The following is a 20,618-nucleotide window of genomic DNA, read 5'->3' on the forward strand; positions in this document are numbered from 1 at the left end:
GTGTGTTCCTTTACTTTCCATTTTTTCTTAAAGGGAACATTCTCTGTCTGGTGTTGTAGAGTCCTGATCATCCCAAGTTTGTGTTCCAGAGGGCAGTGGGAGTCAAGGAGTAGGTACTGGTCTCTGTATGTGTGGGTTTCTGGTAAATTTCAAGGAGGACACCAAGTAAAATAGGCTACAGTTCCTGGACTGTGCTGTGCTCACTGAGGAGGATGGAAGCCTCAACACTGAAGTTTACTGGAACCCCCCCCCCCACACACACACACACACACACACAAACCAGTATTGACTCTTTAGGTATAAAAAGACTGGGCAAAAATGGAAAATTTCTAAGGCAAAAACCACCTCTGACCAAAAAGAACACAAAGGCTCCCCTCACATTTGCCAGAAGCACAACCTGATAATCCCCAAGACTTTAGGGAAAATATTCTGTGGACTGGGGAAAAGTTTTATTTTTGGAATGTTTAAGTCGAGCTACATCTGGCATAAAACTAACATCATACCAACAGTAAAACTTGGTGATGGTAGCGTAATGGTCTGGCTCTGCTTTACTGCTTCAGGAACTGAATGACTTGCCATAAATAAGGAACCATGAATTCTGCTCTCTACCAGAAAATCCTGAATAAAAATATCCAGCTAGTTTGTGCACTGAAGTTCAAACCCACTTGGGTTATGCAGCAGGACAATGATCACACCATTAAGTCCACTTCTGAATGGGTCGAAAAAGAAAAAGAAAATTATGGTTTTGGACCGGCCTGGTCAAAGTCAGTACTTAGAGATCTGATTGAGATGATTTAACATGATTTGACCTACATTTGTGGGGTAATCGATGAGAGAGAAGGTTGTTTTTTTTTTTTGGCAAACACGCACATGCAATGTTTAGATGAGAACTGCAAACCAAAATGTTAGGGCATCAGTTCATGATCTGAAGCTTAGAGGTTGGGTGATACAACAAATTGCATGTCCTGTACTTGAACAGGACAGATGCAAATTGTTTCTTTGTAATAAGAAGAGTGACTATATCCCTCGACCAGCTGGAGGTCAGATTTTCTGCATGTTTCTCTTTGACTCAGGGAAATACAAGTTTATTACTGTAAAGATTGACCCGACACACTGGTATGTTGTTCATGTTTGAGGAGTGTTTATTGAAATATCACACATGTGTCGTTTATATGGTTCGGCACCCGGTCCACCAGCTTTCCAGCTGATCTCCAGCACACACTCCTCTCTGGGCTCCGGCTTCGCTCTAAAAAAACCACATGAACAACATACTTGGGCTCACTGCACTACCCCTCCCCTGCAGCTGAGCCAGGGACCACGCCTCTGTCGCAATTATATTACAAATAATTGAATCTTTATTTTAACAGTCATGGAAAATTTCCTGTTTCTTATTCAAGTTCAGGTGGTGGGAGCAGCAGTAGGATGCCCAACCACCTCCTCCAACTCATCTGGGGGAATACCAAAGTGTTTCCAAGCAAACCAAGAAACTCCAGCGTGTCCTGTGTCTGCCCCGGGGCTCTCTCCTGGTAAAGCATAATGAACACCACATCTTGAAGGCATCCTAATCACTCCTAACCACCTCAGCTGGCTCCTTTCAATATGGAGGAGGAGTTGTTGTACTCTGAGCCCCTTCTGAATTATCAAGCTCATTGTATCATCGTGTATCATGTAAAATGATTTCAGTGATACCATGAAATGATATGTAGCATATGGCCACAAAAATCCTACATATTGGCATCTGATGTTATGTAAAATACACAATATGTTAACTTATTCTGTTCTTTAAAATTGCAATCACTCCTTCTCAATGACTTGGATGCTGAAAACCTGATTCAGGTTCTGAACTCTGAACTCTGAATCTCTCAGGGTTAGATTAACTGGCAAAGCGTGAGAACATAAAAGGCACAAAAGGTAAGAGATTAAATATGAGAAAAGATGTCTCTCAGCTGTGAGACAATATTGTACCGTGGTCACTGAGTCTCTCAATTACAAGGTACATTACTTGACAGCTCAATGATGGGTGAAGGAGGTTTATGAGGTCTGGCACAAGTCCTTCTCAATGTGCTTCAGAGGACTGGTGGTATCCTGCCTTTACTGTCATTGTTCTAATTTGGTGTGAGTACGCTCAAGTTCTTTTAGATTGGGTCCACTGAAAGTACAGAGCCTGAGAAGGAGAGGAATCAATAATGACGACAGGTTTTGAAGCACTTTATCATCCTTAACCCAAAGCTGCCCTCATCTAGTGTGTGTGTGTGTGTGTGTGTGTGTGTGTGTGTGTGTCCTTACCTGCAGTGTCCTCCAATTTCCGGCCATGACCTCTCTTCCTGAGCGTTAGGATGAACATCAGGGGATCGTTCGTTTCCAAGTTGCTGTTAACCGACTGATCACTGTGTTTAATTAAGCAGTGTCACTGCTGACATCGCTGATGTAACTTCCTGTGAAGTGGCTTTTAGTGGAACAGATCCCCATTCATCAAACTTTCATAGTGAGAGAGTCAGTCTAAAATCGCTTTAGACATTTTCCAACGATAATGCAGTATTCATCAGCTCTGCAGGGCTGCGGTAAAGACGGCTTGTGAAAATGCTGATTATGAATGATTTGTAGGAATAAAGTGTGGAAAACTTGATGTCAGACGCAGAGGGACAGGAGAATTAGTTCTGGAAGACCAGAGGAAAAAAATAACTCTCTGCTGCAACCTAGTGGTGGGAAGAGGTATTTCTATGAAGTATTTACAAAGTCAGTGAGGGCAAGGTTAAAGTTTCTAAGAGGCTTTGTGCAAACTAAGCTTTATCTCTATTCTTATAGGAATAAATCATATTCCACAGTGTAGTGGTTAACACATTCACCTTGAATGAGAACAGCTCGAGTTTGAGACCAAGGGGAAACATAAATCCAACCTCAGGGGATCATAAGCTAATCAACCTCCAGTACCTTTGGAATTATAATCTGTAGCTTTATTTTATTCCAAAAAAAGGAAATACCCTTAAAAAAGAATAAGACAAAAAATTGGATTAAAAAAAGGAGGTGAATGTGATCCTTACCATACCCCTATACGTAAACAGGACACCAGCTAACAGATTAAGACAAAGAATTTGGCATAAACTTAGCTTAATGTTTTCTGCAATGACTTACAAAGATTAGATGTTAATAATGAAGAAAGGTGGGGCAGACCAGGCCCTCACTATGAACATTAAGGTTCACACTGATTACCAAGTATTATGTTTTCAGGCCACATTTTAGACAGTTTTCATCTGGAAAGTGCCACAATCCTTTACAGCAATATTTGGGCCATACTTTGTCAAATGTGGGCCACATTAGACTCACAACCTAATTAACCAGTGCACAGTAGTGGGCTACCTTTGCTGTGTTAGACTAGGGCCACTTACTCAAATCTTACTGAGCCACAGCTTTTCTAAAAGTGGCCACATATGTTTTATGATAAACTGTCTACCTTTAATAAATTAAATATAGACACTCTTTGACGTGGCGTATATTCATCTGTTGCACCAGGTCCATATGAACCATTTACCACACGGACCACTTTAGGGCACAACCAGACCACACAATCCCAAAAGCACCACATTTTTGCCAAAAACAGCCCATTGCTGCTTGGAGCTCTCATGCATTCTGTCCAGACCAGAAGGTTGTTGCTGAATCATTGTCATCCACTGCCACCCACCCCTGTTATCAGCCTTTGCCTTTACAATCTGCTGCACTGACCACAACACAAAAAAGTGACCTAAGAAGCAGTAGCCCTCTAAATTAAATAATGCAGATGTATTATCTGCAAAACAACATATTCATTCCTGAATGATTCTATATGTAATTTTCAAAAAATGAATGAAGCAGGATTTGAGAAGTGACAAACTCTTTATTAGATGTAAACAAGTAAAAAAAATAAATAGTAATAATAATACAGCAACAGGACAAGTTACCTGCTAATACATCCAGATGAATGTGTAAGTCAGTGTCTGATGGAAACACTTCCAGATCTCAGTGTGTGACAGCTTCTCTGTCATTCTGCAGATTTTGGCCCACAAGTAGAAAAAATAGTTGTAAATTTCATTTTTACAACTTCATATTGAGCCAATGCTACGTAAAAATCATCATGTTCCTTCCACTCAACTGGAACATGCATGTTGCATTCTGAATACAGAAAAAGTGGCTCATTATAAGGCTTAGAAGAAAAACAAGTCTGTATTCTAAGCAGTGGCTGTCTGCACCTTCATGGTCACAGTGTTTTCCAGATAAAGGCGTGAAGCTTGCAGGAGTTGAATTCCTAAAGACACTCAAGGAAAAAAATTTTGTGTGAACATTTTAATGAGTTTCTTCGTTGTTCCGGTAGCACTAACAGCCATTGGATGTAAAATTGTTCACATGCACACAGGACAGGACAGATGTTTGCATTTGGAACAGCGAATGAATTTACACTTTGGATGGTTTCCATGCAACGGCCTTTCCTGACCTTATGGATTAGCTCACAAATTAATCAATCAATCAAATGTTGTTGAGCAAACATATTTTTGCAGTACTTGGCACTACATCTTATATATATAAAGATTTCCTTGTAGCTACACATAATGTTTTATTATTGAGTAGGCTGTAATATGTAAATTTGTAAGAGATAGTTATGAATTATTAGTAACGCTATGTGTAATTAAGTAAGTTTTGTGACTATTACATACAAATATTCAAGTAAAAGGCACAATTATGTATAAGTTGTTACTAATGAAGACACAGTAGTTATTGTTATAAAACTACCTGAAGTAGAACTCAAGTAATTACTCAATATTTATATGACAAATATTCCCGTTATTCAAAATTGATCCCTGTCTGAAATGAGCTGTTTTAGCTCCTTTCCCTCGCCCTTCACGCTAGCGTTTCTTCTGATTGGCTACCCCTCGTAAACAGCAGGTTTGAAAAGCAGGTGGGCGGGGCTGCTGTGCTCGCAGCCAGAGCCACATCCATAGGAGCATCTGCTCTCACTGACTCAAACCTGAAGCTTGAGCTTTGGCTCACATGATCAGTCGTTCAAACATTGATCTCATTAATTAACACAAGTGTCCATATTTGTAACAGCACTGTAAGGAGATGCATAAAAGCATTTCTTGACACATAGACAGTTGTTCCACTACCTCATACCTCATAACAGTTACAATAATAGTTACATTATTTCAGAACTGAAAGAACAAAGGAACAATAAAGAAAAATCCATCAAAATTTTATGTTTTGTAAAAATAGCATTACAGTCATTTTTTCTACACAGGCCAAGGTGCCATGTAGGGAGTGGTGGTGTACCATGGCTATATTTAAGAAACTATATTTAGGATTACTTCCTCTGACTGTTTGATATAAAAAGACATTAAAATATTCCACAATCTGTTGATTCTGGCTGGTTTTTTTTGCACCTTAAAACTTCTGAGCTGCTTAAAAGGTTAAAAACTTGTAAACTGTCAGCTGTTGCGCCGCTTCCTTTCAGCGAGGCTTTAAACACATTTCTGTGCTGCTGTGATCGGTGCTTCTTCTTCCTCCTTTCTCCTCCGGCTTGTCATAAGCATGATTAGCTGACACATAAAGGCACTTTTACAATGAGGACTATACGGTCCCTCTTTGGTGTCTGTCTCCCTTGTTAGTCTCTAACAGCTGGCTGGATACTGCATCACATTAAGCCCGACATGCAGTGACTCTGATGTCCTGCCTCACTCGGTTACTTTCACTTCCCTTGTCTGACCTTTTCAAGTTGGTCCAAGGTTTACGCCGACAACCTCAAGGTTACTTCCCCGCAGCTCTAACCTTTCGGTTTCTGCCATCTTTTTATGAAACCGCATCGTCCTGACAGGTCTCGGCTCTGCGTCGCCTCAGAGCTCCACAGTTCGCAGGTGGCTGCGAGGGGAAACGGCAGCCAGCACGCTCTGGGGCAAACACTCCGACTGCTCCGTGGTGCTGCCACAGCAAGACCAGTGAGGCTTCCCGGGATGTCCTTTATGACCATGACCGCAGCCTTTAAATCCTCCTGCAGTCAGACGGACATGTAGGAAGACAGACATTCGATGGCAGAAGAAATGATGAGAGACAAAATACAAAAGACTGATTTAAGCTCAGCCAACATTTTTCCTCATTCGTTGCTTACAAGCTCCTTTAGACAGAGATTTTGCAGCTGAATTACAGCAGGTGTGGATAGAATGATTACATCTGTACCTTAATTATCGCCAGCCCATATGAAAATTTGTTTTTCCAGTTTATCAGTCTGTAATAGATCTACGTTTACCTACATTTACCACAGTGGCTTTGAACATCTTTCAGAGTGTAAGTAAATGCAGAGAGAAACAATGTTTTCCATAGTGACGGGAAACACTTTAAGTCCCTGTTTAACTCAAATTAGATACAAAAGACGTGTGATGCTAAGGAACTGTCTTTCAAACATCTGCCACTTTTATGAATCAAATAACCTGAAATATAACCGAACACGGAGAGTGTAAGAAAAGCTTAAAAACACAAAGTGCACAGATGATAGTGCCGAGATCCTGTGAAAATCTTAACTTCATCTTGTTCTTCTTCTGTGCGTTCTAGTCAACAGTACAGTGTACCCCAAAGTAAACCCGCTCCTTCAGACAGGACATATGAAAGTCATCTCCTGTGTACCTGGCATGGTTCCTGGGCAGCCACAGCGAGCCTCTTTGGCTCCTCCGCTGGAGCAGAAGGAGCAGCAGTGAAACGTCCCTCTGTGACGCCTGAACTTCCTCTTCACATTCAGAACAAATGGAGAACCCTGCAGAGACAGACGGCACAGAGGCAGTCAACCAGTGTCGGTTGGCACAAGAGCTGTTACAGGGATTCTTCTTGCTTAAGGACAACGTTGTGCATAATAACTTGATTTGTCAGGAGGATGTAGAGAGCCCTGAAGTGACGAGCTGTGCACTGCTAGCAAGGCCACGGCTCCGTCTAGCAGTCAGCTTATTATTTCAACAATTCATATCTCAGCTGTGAAACGCAGCTACTGTTTTCAAACTGTTTCGACGGCGGTTATATTTTTGTTTCGACATGTAAATATTATATAAGGAGGAAACTAATTAGACTCTGCAGGTGCTTTTCTGCGACTGGTGTGGCGTATAGGTGACTGACTCCAGCCTTAGGACGTCGCCTTGTCCCGGTCATGGTTTCCTAGACGAAACGGAGGCATGTCCTCTGTTTTTCTTGGTTTGCAGTTATTCTGTGTGTGTGTGTTTTGTTTTCTTTAGATATTCTGGGGGCAGATTTACTTACTGTGGCTAATTTTTGTGACATTCAAATGCTCTATAGTGCTTGTAAAGCAGAGCTGAAGGCCCCTCTGTGTGCAGAGTTGGTGGACAAAGGCGTCCGACCTTCACAGAAGGAAGCTGCAAGGCAGACTGAGGAGGCCACAGCAGAATAAGGGTTGTCCACGAGGCCGAACCAGGGGTGGATTCGAAGGTCGTGGAGATTGCTGGCATCCTTGCTGCTGGTGTCAGTGTGGAACCTGTGTCAGGTATATCTAGTGAAGATCTTTGGGTAATCCCTTTATATAAAGGAGGTGATGGCCTGCATCTCTGCATCAGAGCTTTTGAGTTGGAGATAGACCTGCCAGGTTTGGACATCTCTAAATATCTAAAACCGATCACGCCATTTCATGAAACTGAAGTTGATTGTCATTTCAATGTTTTCAAGTGCACAGCAACCGCTAAGTTGGCTAAAGCAGTTTTAGCCTCTTTTGTTATAGTGTAAACTTGTAGGCAAAGCCCAGGAAGTGAAAGTGTGTACCTGTGTGTCAAGTGAAGATGGCCTTAATTCTGAAACTGTGAAGAAAACTGTGGCTGCTTGAGTCTTGGGTAAGTTTTGTGTCCCTATCTCATTTTGTGTCCCGGCCCCTTAGACGGAACATAAGAGAAACAAACCAAATTCAAACTTATAGTCTCGACACTTTAGTTTAAAATACCTTGACATGTTGGGCTTTGACACAAACCCACACAGAGTAGGCTCCTGGCTCTTGTGGTGTGTATGACACACTGTAGGACCCGTCACTGTTGTCAGTCACAGCCGTCTCCACTTTACTGATGGAAAAGAAAAAACATTTTATTAATAATATAAAATATCACTTTAAAACTGCAACTGATAGCACATATTTGTAACCTGTTCTTCCACCTGATGCATCTGTTTTCGTGTTCAAAACATCAGTGCTGGATTCTGAATCTGCTCATTCTGAGAGCATGGATGACCTGCCCGAGATTTGAGTCATACTCTAATGTATATCAGCCTCTCAGTCTGAAGGTTAACTTATTTCAGACATCCAAAACACCGGTGATCACACACACGTGCTGACTTTAGGTAATAACTCAAAGACCTTCATGCGTGCAGGCGGCTGTGCTGGCAGACACTAAACAGATACTAGCCTTCCTGATATTGCTGCCCTTGTTTTTAAAGTTACACACTGTTTGATTGCGAATGTGAATAAAAATGATTCATGTGATGTTACGGAGGTCAATAACAGTGCGCCTCTTTCAACCTAAGTGACAAAAATAGCACAGCACACAGGCCTAGAGTACTCTGTTGACCTGTTCTGAGCAGCTGGGGGTGTCACATGGCCCAAAAAAAAAAAAAAATCTTCAACAGTCTGGACACTGAAGCTGCTGTGTGCTGCTGGCAGCTGCATCTCCGTACTGAGAGTTTTAAAACCTCACAGCACCTCAGTCACATGATCAGTTTTTTGTTTTTTTTTAAAATCAGCTCCTTGCTCCGGGACAATTCAGCAGTTAAGTTTCAAAAACCTTCTTTTTTAAAATTAAATGTGTTTTCTGTATGATTTGCTGAGTCAGAAATGCTCAGGAGAGTTAAAATGCTGACCAGGCACGCCACACGCTGTCCCCCCCCACTCACCAGTTCTTCTTCTCTGTGTGAACGACGCTCACGAGGACGTGCTCTCCACCTCGCGCCAACTGTTCTCCAGCTGAGTCTCGGCACACCAGGGTGAAGTGGCCCAGCTGGCCCTCCGTGCCTTCCTGCAGGCCTGTGACCAACACGGGGTTAAAGGTTAGAATCCCGAAGACTGCGCTGAGTAACAAAAAAAATACAACAAAAAAACTGCTTGACTAAAAGTGTACCACGGTTCAACACAAGGCTGAGTCCTGATGTTGCTGAAAAAGCATGTCCGTCCCAAACTGCCACAAAGTTGCCTGTGTCATCATCATTTACCTTAATTACAGCTCAGAGATGTAGCCCATTAGCGAAGAGAGCACCAGGACAAAAGTACGCAGTCATAAGTTGATGTAGGGGTCTTCCATAAACTGTATATAAAAGATTACCACTGTAACATAACACACTGGTTTTGGACTCAGCATTCTGAAGCCTGTTCACTGTTGTTACCGCTGGACTATTTCTATATTTTTACACCTAAAAGTTATTGTATTTAGAGGAAAGAATGGTGCGCTAAGTTATCAGCTAAGGCTGTACGTCACAGCGGCCATATTTTTATAGATTTCTACTAAGAATCACTACAAGCACAGTGCAGAGGTCAGGTTTAGGGGCTCACTGCTGGCTCAGTCGCACTAGAATAAAAACACAACGGCAGTCTGGTTGTGACTAGGAAAGGTTGGTGGTTAATGGTGATGTCATTTAATTGCTTTTTTAAATTCAGTGACCAACTGCAAGTTGATAAAGCAGATGACTTGTGATCACAAGCTGGTTGCCTGATGGGAGGCAACAAAGCTCTGCAATAACTGCTGTCGAATGTAGAAAGGCGAACGTAGACTGACACCACTCTGTGATCAATCACAGTCAGTCTGGGCTGATCAGCACAACTTGTCTGCATCTCTTTACACTAGCGGACTCAACTGGTTCTATTCTGGTTTCAGTCCTATATAAAAGCAAGGACGCCGAGCACCATAGTCACATTTATCATTTTGCCACTGAAATGCTGTCCTGAAGCAATTACGTCACTATTTGTCAAGGAGCTTTTAAATTTCACACTTCAAATCTATGAGCTTCTGAGTGGACTCTAAATCTAAGTTAATGTGAATTCTGTTTAATGCAAATTTCTGTTTATCACAGGAACAGGTTTGCAACAGGTGGCAAAGATTTGTGATTTTTGTAGATTTATCACAGTTGATTGCATGTAATTGACAAATAGACCCCATTCAATCAAAACCTGACAGAGAGTAGACTCTGACTCTGTCTTCTTGCCATTTTATTGCTGTCTTGATGCACCAGTGCTGCTTTGAAGATGGCAGCTGATAGTGAGCTGCCTTTGAAATGGTTGCTTTGAAGTGCAAAGCAATAAATTTAGCTGTGCTTTAGTCTCCAACTACTGTTTTCCCTAGTGTGACTGTAGCATGAAGCCTAGGAGGCAATATTCGAGCTACAGCGCTTGTGTCAGCACACCTGTCAACGGCCCAAACTATCCCGGTATCCAAATGAATGCCAACCATACAATTTCTATGATGGTTTAAACAACCTATCAGTCTGTAAACATGCTTTTTCATGCTGGCACGTTGGAGCATTTTAACCTGGGAGTTTGGAGGCATGGTGTTTATCGGTTTATTTATGATATGTAAAGTTCAAATACATGGACACAACCTCTTCATATGCAGAGATTTCACAAATGGCAAAAACACACAGACACACAAACACCCAGAAAAGATGTTTCAAGGTAGAGAAAAGTTGGTAACAGTACAAAGAAGGACAGAAAAACCTACAAAGAATAAACGAGGCACTTTATCATTCAGACACACTGCGACATTGAGACACTTGGACATTTGTCTTGTGCCTCTACAGGTTTCAGTCACACAGATGCACGCTAATGGGCTACGTCTCTGATCACAATCTCAATACAGCCCTCTGCTGAGCGCTTACGCAGGTCAGTGTCCAGATGAGCGAACTGCACATGGAGGGGGATTCAGGTGCAGCTGGACTTTGTCGAGTTACTCAAACACCTCTGCGTCATTATTTAGCATTTCATTAACTTGTTCCGCTGTCTCATTCAAGATATTCATCAGCTGTTTCTGTCGTGTTACAGCGCGCATCACCTGTGTTCACTCCAATGATTAATGCCGCTTTGCGTCTGCTCGTCAGAGTCCATTAGCAGTTTGATAACAAATGATCCCACGCTGTGTTTTCATTTGTTATTATTCAGTGTTTTCCAGCAGCTGCAGGGAGAGCTGTTTGGATGCTAATGGAACTAACTCCAGCGGCTCCTTCAGTGATGATGAATGGGAGTACTGGTTAAGGGGATGAACTGTCGTTAATAACGGTGCAGCTCTATTGTGTTACGGGACTCCTGCTGAAGTTGAAAGGCACTGATTTTAAATTTCTGCTATATATGAGCCATAGCAACAAGACACGTGTGCTCTCTGAACTTGATGCTCTGACACAACATTTATCTTCTTCTAATTTTACTCGTAGAAAGCTGCTCGAGGTGGACCCAAGGTGAGTCTGACTAACATGACAGGGTTGTGTGTGCGTGATCTCATGATTACTTTTCATGTTTCAGACAATTGTGTACGTATTGTATTGTGTACAGATGACTTTTGCAATTATGCCTAATCTCAAACTGGAATTATTCATCATTTGGATCATGATGATCACACGCGTGTTTACGTGCCCCCTCTGGCACTTGGGCCCGTACGCCCAGCGTGTGCAGCAGCGGGGCTGAAGTTGACGACCAAAAGTAAATTTATTAACAAGATTTTTCATTTGAGACGCTTTAAGCAAAATGGACAGGCATTCAGCAGACTCAATTTCTCATATAATGATGTGCTGCTTTTCCACATTTTAAACATTTGTGTTATTATGTTGGTCAGGAAAACCCAATTACTTAAAGACTTCAATGGACACCTTTTAAATTGTTTTAACTAACGAAAATGAGAAAGAGAATTCATGAATACACACTGTCAGGGTTTTTCCTGGCTCAAACTGGGCCTTTGGGGCTGAATACACAATGGGAGCATGACTGGTCTGCATATACAGGGAATATACAGTTTTCATAAGACTCTATGCAAAAAGTAAGAACACTGCATGATTCATTAGCTTCTGACTGACTGCAAGGTCAAGGAAGCTCAGACCATCACCCCTCCACCATTGTGCTCGTCTGTCAAGCATCGGTCTGTCTGTTCAAAGTTCCAGAAGTTGTGGTCTTTTCTGATGAAACTTTGCAAACCTTCCAATAAAGTCATACTTGTTTCGTCTTTTTCTAATTGTACTTTTATGAAATCTGACACGTTAGCTGAGGCCTGAGATGTAGCGCTCAGGTTTTTTTTCCCCAATTTCTCCAAGCAATGCACGAACATCCTGGGAAAACTGGGAACTGTCTTGAATGTTTTCCACTTGTCAACAATGTTTCTCACTGCAAAATGACTTTGAACTGTTTGGAAATACATTTATAACCCTTCCCAGACTGATACGCAGCAACCTTTGCTTCTGTAAGATCATTGTTATCTTTCCTTCTTGGCATTGTGCTAACACTTGAATGCTTCAGACTATTAAATTGCCCAAATCTCTGCTTTTCTTCCTGATGATAAGTAGATTAGATTAGCAGCCCCCGGTTGGTATGTACCTTCTTTATTCCTATGGAAACAGTGAGAGTATACTTAGCTTTTCACATGACTGTAAGAGTCTGTGCTACCTTACTGATTCCTTGGTGAAAGGCGAAAACCTCTTCTTGGGTGCCAGAGTTTTTATCTGCATGAAAATATCCACATGCAATATATTTAAATGTCTTTACGTCCGATTTTTACAGTTATTTTAAAAAAAATAACATCTTCCCATTTTAACCTAAACACTGCATTTCAGTGGAGCCTAAGTTACATATGCTAAGCTAATATGAGCTGGCCTATTACAGATTTTTATCATTATCAACATATAATTTGTCTGATGTGCACCAATATTACAAATTATAATGCATATAAAATAAATAGGGAGTGCTGAGAGGGTTGTTTTTAACCTTTCAGCACATACAAAGTAGCATTGGCGCTGAGCGGACAGAGGGGTAAGTTAAGTGCGTCTTGACAGTAAATTGATTGAACATACGGTTTCATTATCTGTGAATCTCTGTTCGTCTTCTTGCTGAGTACTAGCAGCTGTCACCGCTAAAGACACAGCTCTCCTCACCCACAATTCACCTGTGCTGCTCAGTCTTGCGGTCCATTTCAACACTTCAAACCTTCTTTTTACACAAAGAGGGGATAATCTTTGGTAAGCCTCCGTGATGTCCACTTTCCTATACTCAAGACTGAAATCTGAACCCCTAAATTGAGACTGTCACACTGTGTTAAAGTGATTGCAGTCAATTTGCAGTCAATAAACAACTTAAAGCTGGAAAAAGCTGGTTTATCTGATGCAGTGATCCTCAATCTGGAGAAAAAAAGTAGAAGCCTTAGCAACTGAAGTCAGCCCAAAGTAAAGCTGGATAAATGAAGAGGTCACTGCAGGGACCGGAGAGCTGTGTACGGCTCTAAATCTAATGCAGTGCACATGACTTTAATATGGACTCAAGCAAGCCCCCACACAAACGGCCTGCCTGACATCACATGGCAGACTGACTCTTTGGCAAACATTAGCACAGCTCTTGGATACCAACGAGATTCAACAAAGAAGTCCAAATTTGCTTTGGTTTCCCATTTATCACAAGTAAACACTGCTTTAATCCGAGCTCTGGGACAGAGAGAGAAACGCTGCTACAAATCTCCTGCTTGCTGCGTCTGCATGTGTGTGGTGGAAGGATGGGAACTGTGGCAGTACCTGGATGCTTTTTTGAGTAATGAATAAGGGCTGCAGTTTGCATAATCAAGTGATGTGCGAATGATTATTTCTACAATAACAAACGAGGTGATTTAGATCACACAGACTGTCACAAAGAGAACCTTGGGGCGTATTTCTGTCTAACTCCTCACATTAGTTTTCTGATTTAACTGTTAACTTACTAAGGACAGCAGTAGAAGCAATCATTTAAACAAAAGGAAAAGCAGGCAAACCTTCCCCGTGTGCATGTTTCTCCTCTGTTATAAAACATTTTAACACAAAAGGAAAGTCGTAAATATTCTGTCGCTCAAAAGCTGTCCTGTACTCTTGCTGATCCCCGTTCCTCCAACACTGCATGTGTCCCTGTTATGTTTGTGCACTGCCTGCAGGCCTCTTCAGTCACCTAAACATTCCTTCACTCCTGAAGGAATTTCTGCCTTTAAGCCAAAGCCCCCAGAGACAAAACAACAGTCTTTATGTGCTGCATGGGTCGGTACTGTCGTCTCTGCCTCACACTAACCTTCGCCCTCTAAACAAACTGATGTGGCTAGAAAAACAAGAGTTCTGAGATTAAATGAAATTGCTTTTGTCACTGTTAGACACTCTTTTAAAATATTACTCAGTGAATTAACCAGTATCTATTTAGACTTTAAACGTTCATGACTGCATTTCAGCCAGTGGTTTTTGGAAACTTGTGAAAAATGAATGGAATTATGAACACAGAAAAGTATCATCAGATTTCTGATCCCCCATGCAGTACAATCGGGAAAACGTCTGATTGGGAAGATCACAAACAGTGCAAATGTTGTAAAAGCATACCTACATAGAAAAACATACAAAGCATCACTATCAGTTATGGATGGGGCTCCCCAGAACCCGAACCTCAACGTTACTGAATTTCAAGCTTATGAGAATTGTACAAACTCTATTTTTGCCTTACATGCTGTATTTTCAGGGGTATTTGTATGTTTCAATAAATCACTGTACTCATTTCCTATTTTCCTAGCAAAATCTAAATGTAGGATGACCCAAGACCTGTACATAATAGACTTACAAAAAAAACAGTGGTCATAATGATGATGCAATCAGGCATTTTAGGCAAAGACTGTATATAAAAGATGGACACAGTCACTGTGATGACTGGTATGTCAAACTGAACGTTTTAAAACCTTCAGTTTGACATTTTGTCTGTTTCTTTAAACTTGTTATGAATGTATTTGGATAAGAGGGCAGGCCAGGAGACAGTCTGGTTAGCATGGTGTTTGTAATTTACTGAGACATTATGCCAGATCTGTCCACCTAAAACATGCTTTAAACATATTTACTGTCTTTAAAAAAAAACTGAATCTGGAATGACACGAAATGTCACCCAACTATGACTCAAAGCAGCCTAATAAGGCACAAATTTTAGATTTAACACAATTAAAATGGGTGACTTACATAAAAATTCACCTGCGTAATTGTCATGACGTATAAAAATTTGCCACAGAGACCAAAAAAGGCTGTCAACATGTTTACTTCTGCTCTAAAGATAGGGCAATTTAACATGGAGGTCTATGGAAAGTGACTCATTTTTGGAGCCAGCCTCAAGTGGCGATTTGAGGAACTGCACTTTTCTGGCACTTTGTGTATGCTGCATCTTTGAGTCTTGAAAGTTGCTGATATGCTTTAGGGCAGGGGTGTCAAACATCCGGCCCATGATACAATTACATCCGGCCTGCAAGATTCTGACTCATATGTATATTAATGGCCCGTCTGTATGTGGGAGCCGAATATTTAGCCCTACTGAGGCAGGGGTCATACTTCATTTTGATGGGGCATCATGCGGCCAATAATATGCAGACAGACAGGGATCAAACCATTATGTGAAATAACAAAGCGGGGCAGATGTTCTGAACACACCAAGTGGTAGTGGTACAGGCCGGGTACACAGAGTGTCGAAAAAGTGAAGAAATGAGCGCATTTCAGTGATATCGGAGACTTCAAAGCTCAGTGCAGAATTTATAAAATTAGGAGGGGCTAAAGTGATACCTGCTTAAATTTGTGGAGGAGAAAATGTTTCAAACTTGTCCATAGCACAGACCAACAATTGGTTTTATCGCCGGTAAAAACACTTAAAAAAACCCCAATATGTACACATGATCCTGAAAATAGTTTGCCGTAAGTTATTTAAGAGTGTTATTGTACTAAGTGTGGATTGAGTAACCTTCTGTACACATGGTTGAAACTGTCTTTTACCTTCCCCTTCAATGCTGCACCTGCTGACATCCACCGTCTTAGAGTTGATTACCCCGACCACAGGGTAGCCCTCCACCTCCCCTGCAGGTTCCCTGGGCATGAAGGATATACTGCTGCCATCGTCAGGGGCAATGGTTGCTGGGTGGGGGTCATAACCCCTCTCTGTCAGGCTGGTGAGTCTTCTCAAGGTCACTCCTTTGGCACTGAGGATCTCAGCGTCAGACCCGCAACTCAGGAGCCGCTCTGTGAACTCCACACCGCCTCGAATGTCCAGCAGAGCCTGCTGAAGCTGCACCCCCTGCAGGTGGAGGTGGTTCCTGATGAACAGAGAAGTTGGACAAGCAGAAGTTGAAAGCATTTCCTCACTATATTCCTTGTAGACCCTCGGTGGTTTTTGGTATCTGTGGTATGGCAGTGAATAATTACTGTATTACAATATTCAAGAAATGAATGGATTGCGTATGCTTGTTTAATTCTGGTTCATTTTTGCGTGATTAAAACATAACACACAGAATAAGCTCTGTTTCAGGAGATTTCAAACGTGCTGGGGTGGCAGTAAGTCAACAACTTCAAAAAATGAGAAACACTTTTAAGTCCAGTGAAGACAACATCCACTTAGAATCAGCTAAAAAGAGCATTTGGACATTAGACAATAAGACAACAGCATCGATAGCAAACACACTGCCAGTGAAACTGCAGCCGCTCAGCTTATTGACTTTTTATATATACTGGCACAAAAATGTGCTGAAATGGATCCACGAACACTTAGCAGAAGATTTCCTGGGTTTTATTTTCTGGGTCTGACTTTATAATCTAAACGCTGATGAGGTTGTAATTTTAAAAACAAAACAAAACAAAACTGTAATAACCTGTTAATCTTAACCACAACTTTGGCGACTCTATATCATAATCAGTAACTACTCGGTAAACTATTCAGTCCTGGGGTGGTTCATTCATCTTCAGGCAGTGCAAGGAAATTGATTCATGAACAGCACTGTGTCCTGCTGTGGCAATAAGCTCCTGTCTCCTCTTGAGAAATAGCTTTGGAAAGGTAATGATATGCTAATTAGCCATCTATGCATTTTGCTTTCTCAACTAGCCATGTGGCGCTACGGTGGTTAAAGCACAGTATTCTGATGAGAACTGTATTTTCCAAAAACTATGAGGTAAATAATGCCATTGGAAAAACATCAAAATTTCATGTTTTATTCATAATCTAATCTAATGTGGTAAACCCATGATCTAGAGAATCGTCAAATCCCCGGTAAGTTCTTTTCCTGTGATTTTAAGCTGGTCAGTATGCATGTTTTCATACCTCCGTTGGACTCGGAGCTCCTCCAGACGCTGCAGCAGAGACAGGCAGTGGGCCTCCACTGCGCTGGCGTAACCTCGTGCAAATGCCCTCACCTCGTTGGCTGTGGCCTCAACTCGTGCCTGCAAAGTCTCCTGAGATGCTTCCACCTGTGCCAGTGGAAAGGTATATTATAGTATAAAAGCAGATACTGGGCATTTAAAATAATAAGCTTGACAAACTGTGCCAGAACAGGTTTTCAGAACGAGTATGTGGCTTTTTTTCTCCTCTGAGACGACAGCAGGGGTGCCCTTTGTTTAACTGTGAGCTACCCAAATTTCATGCAACTTGTTGTAAACATGAAGCGCAGGTAACGACAGAAGGTATTGGGACACTGGCTCAAAAGTCTGAATATCTTCCCAATAAAATGGCAGTCTTCACCTTCTGCAGTGACTCCTCCAGTCGCTCGAGTCGGGGCCGAAGGTGCACGTTAACCAGCTCTCTGATGCGGTCCCCATGGCGATCGATGACATCACGTGTGGGGCAGCAGCGGTGGTCGCGGTGCAGCGTGGCGGCACACTCCAGGCAGACGGGCAGGTCGCAGGGCTGACAGAAAAGCCGGAGCTCCTGTCCTGGATGCAGGGTGCAGAGGACGGGTCGGACCAGACGACCACAAGCCTTCAGCTCCTCCAGAGCCTGAATGGAGTGAGATGCTGTTCGCTTCTGCCGTCTGAGGACACACAGACATATGAGCACATCTTTGAGTCAGAACACAGATCTGGATTTCCCAGGATGTCTGCTACTGTCTGTGCAGACAGTGTTAGTGTGTTAGTGCAGAGAATGGCTCAGAATCCAACTTGAAGACATACGTAAACAAGATCAGTTAGTGATGAAGAAGAACAGAGTAAAATACAATTTAAACCTCAGTCTCTTCAAAGCCTCTTCATATATTTAAAAAAAAACCCTCAAATTTCCACTGTAATTGACTGTAGTAGCACTAGAGTAGCACAAAACAGCCTTTAATAAGTCACGCCTAACCATTAGTGTTGTGCCACTGTTAGGACAAACACAAAAGACAAACAAACAAATAAACAAAATATCCAGTTGAATAAAAGTATCTGAGAAAACCACCATCAGTTCCTAATATATACAAAGTTTATGGTCTCAGCCAGTAACTCCAGGGGCCTGTCTCAATATGCCTACTTGCGTTCTTGTTAACTCGTGATACGTCATCAGTCGGAGACCAAGTACTGTTCCTAATCAAAGTACGCATCAAGCCGAGAATGCGAAAAATACCCGGACGTGTTCTCGCTCTGCCTGTTTTATCGAGCATGCATCGGTGGTGACTTGTGTGTACTTGGTAAAGCTAAATATCCCAGAATGCATTTTGTCCAAAACACAAACACGGCAATGGCGGAGGAGCGCAGCTAAAAACTTTTAAATATTACTCTTTCTGGGTCACAAAATAAACTTTTAAGTTATTTTCAAGCGAGAATGTAGCTGTGTAAGCTTCAAATATCTGCTTGATTTATCAAGATATCAAATATTTCCAAACGTGATCCGACGTTTTCTGAGACGTCTGTTACCCACCAGCTCCATAGCAGAGCGGGAGGTTGAGGATCACAAGAGCTGGTGAGAACAGTGGACTCCCGGCACATTGTTTTCAACCCCCCTGCGGTCTTTCGCTACTCAGGTTAAACATGATATATAAGTCACTTAGATCACTTCTAAATGTTAATGTTTGGTTTATTTCAGTGTTTTATTTGTTCCTGGGTAAATCGGTTTGGCTGAGATTTAAGTTAAGCTTCATAACATATTAATCACAGTTAAATTAAGAGGGGACGCCAGTAAAAACTCCGGAGCTGTGACATCGTCAAGTACGCTGGTGTTCCAATTGTACAAATCGCGAGTCCGTGCTTGCGTTCTCGGCAAGTCCGGACTCGCCGAGAACGAATTGAGAGAGGGCCCAGGTCTTAAACATGCTCCTTAATTTGGAAATTATTGTCACCAAACAGCAGAGTGTCCTTTTTGACCTCTCAGGGCCACCGTAGCCTAAGATGCACAGCCTGACATTTTTAAAAGGAGATCTCAAAGGAATGGATGATGTTGTTGCAATAGCCATCTTCCATTTACAGTCTGTGGAACAGATTCAAACCAAAAGCAAAAAGAATATCAAGCAGCAGAAATAATAGATTACAATTTTTAAACACGGTAAAAACCTAATTTAATACATTAGACAGCAAAAAACAAACAAACAAAAAAACAAAACAGTATGAGGGATGTACAAAGGGATAAAGAAAACTGAGCTAAGGCATAATAGCAGCACAGAATTAAAAACTAGCCTCGGAGCTAACTGTACCTATGCGCTTGGCAGCAGAACTCGCACAGGTTGACGGAGCACACCTCGCAGCGACTCCCAGCACCTCCTTCTCCGCACAGGTCGCATCCCAGCGGGCCGTCCGTTTCCAGGGTCTCCGCGAATACTTCGTCCAGCGCTAAGTGGTCGGTGCTCAGCCCGACGGGCCCGGACGGAGGGAGGTCTACCTCTGAGTCACAGTCAGGGCAGAGCACCGTGATAGTGACGGCGGGTCGGTCTGCCTCCGGCGCTTCATCCCGCTTACCGCCCTCCGGAACATTCCGGTGGATACGTGAAGACACCGCAAACGGCTCCAGCTGAGCGATGCAGTCAGAGCAGAACGTGTGCAGACACGGCAGGATTTTAGGGTCCCGGTACAGGCGCTTACACACCTTACATACCGCTCTGGGATTTACCAACACGTCGCTCTGCTCGCGTCCAGAGCTCTGTGCTCCCTGCTCCGACGTTTCTTTCTGCTCAGACTGCGACATTGTCCCGTTTGGGTGACTTCTGGAGCAAGAATAAAGGGAAAAAAACCCAGCGAGTTCGAAAAAGTTGTCAGAGCTGAAGGGAAACTTGTGTATAATCCCCTTTCTGCATAATAAACCACGTTTTCTGCACTGCGGCAAGAAAGTATCTTCATCCACCCCATTGATTAATTAAAACGCCACTCGAAAGCCCCACTTTTGATTATGAGAAGTTTACTGCTCCATGGGACATATGACACCTCTCATTGGCAGACCAATAGGAAACCTCTCCCGGGCTATCCGGGGTGGTCCAAAACTTTACAGAAGTCTTCAGCACAGTGTGGGACTCTGACTGCCCCATCTACCGGCAGGACGGTGGAAGATATATCCACTCAATGCCTGCATTTAAACCAGCGGTCCCCCGGGCCACGGACCGGTAGCGGTCCGCGAGTCGTTTGGTACCGGGCCGCGAGAGTTGATGCTCTGTGTGAAATTTACGGTTTTCAGGGTTTTTATCGTTACC

General features: G+C 42.5%; 1 protein-coding gene across 2 annotated transcripts; it reads right to left on the reverse strand.

Annotated features, from left to right (window-relative positions):
• Positions 1-3,851: 3,851 nt before the first annotated feature.
• On the reverse strand, positions 3,852-20,356 carry trim45 (tripartite motif containing 45). Of its 2 annotated transcripts, none has more exons than XM_031755584.2 (8): positions 19,632-20,355; positions 17,714-18,002; positions 17,297-17,442; positions 15,982-16,298; positions 8,890-9,019; positions 7,952-8,066; positions 6,643-6,769; positions 3,852-6,013 (listed from the first exon to the last, which is right to left on the reverse strand). In XM_031755584.2, exons 1-8 carry the CDS (start codon positions 20,117-20,119, stop codon positions 5,859-5,861), a joined length of 1,767 nt encoding a protein of 588 aa, XP_031611444.2. In that variant the 5' UTR covers positions 20,120-20,355; the 3' UTR covers positions 3,852-5,858. The 2 variants fall into 2 exon arrangements, 1 of the variants encoding a protein (XP_031611444.2); XR_005608531.1 differs by lacking the exon at positions 3,852-6,013 and adding an exon at positions 7,777-7,883 and having other exon boundaries at positions 6,673-6,769; positions 7,979-8,066; positions 19,632-20,356.
• Between the last annotated feature and the right edge of the window lie 262 nt (positions 20,357-20,618).

This window comes from Oreochromis aureus, linkage group 16 (assembly GCF_013358895.1).
Source record: "Oreochromis aureus strain Israel breed Guangdong linkage group 16, ZZ_aureus, whole genome shotgun sequence".
NCBI lineage: Eukaryota > Metazoa > Chordata > Actinopteri > Cichliformes > Cichlidae > Oreochromis > Oreochromis aureus.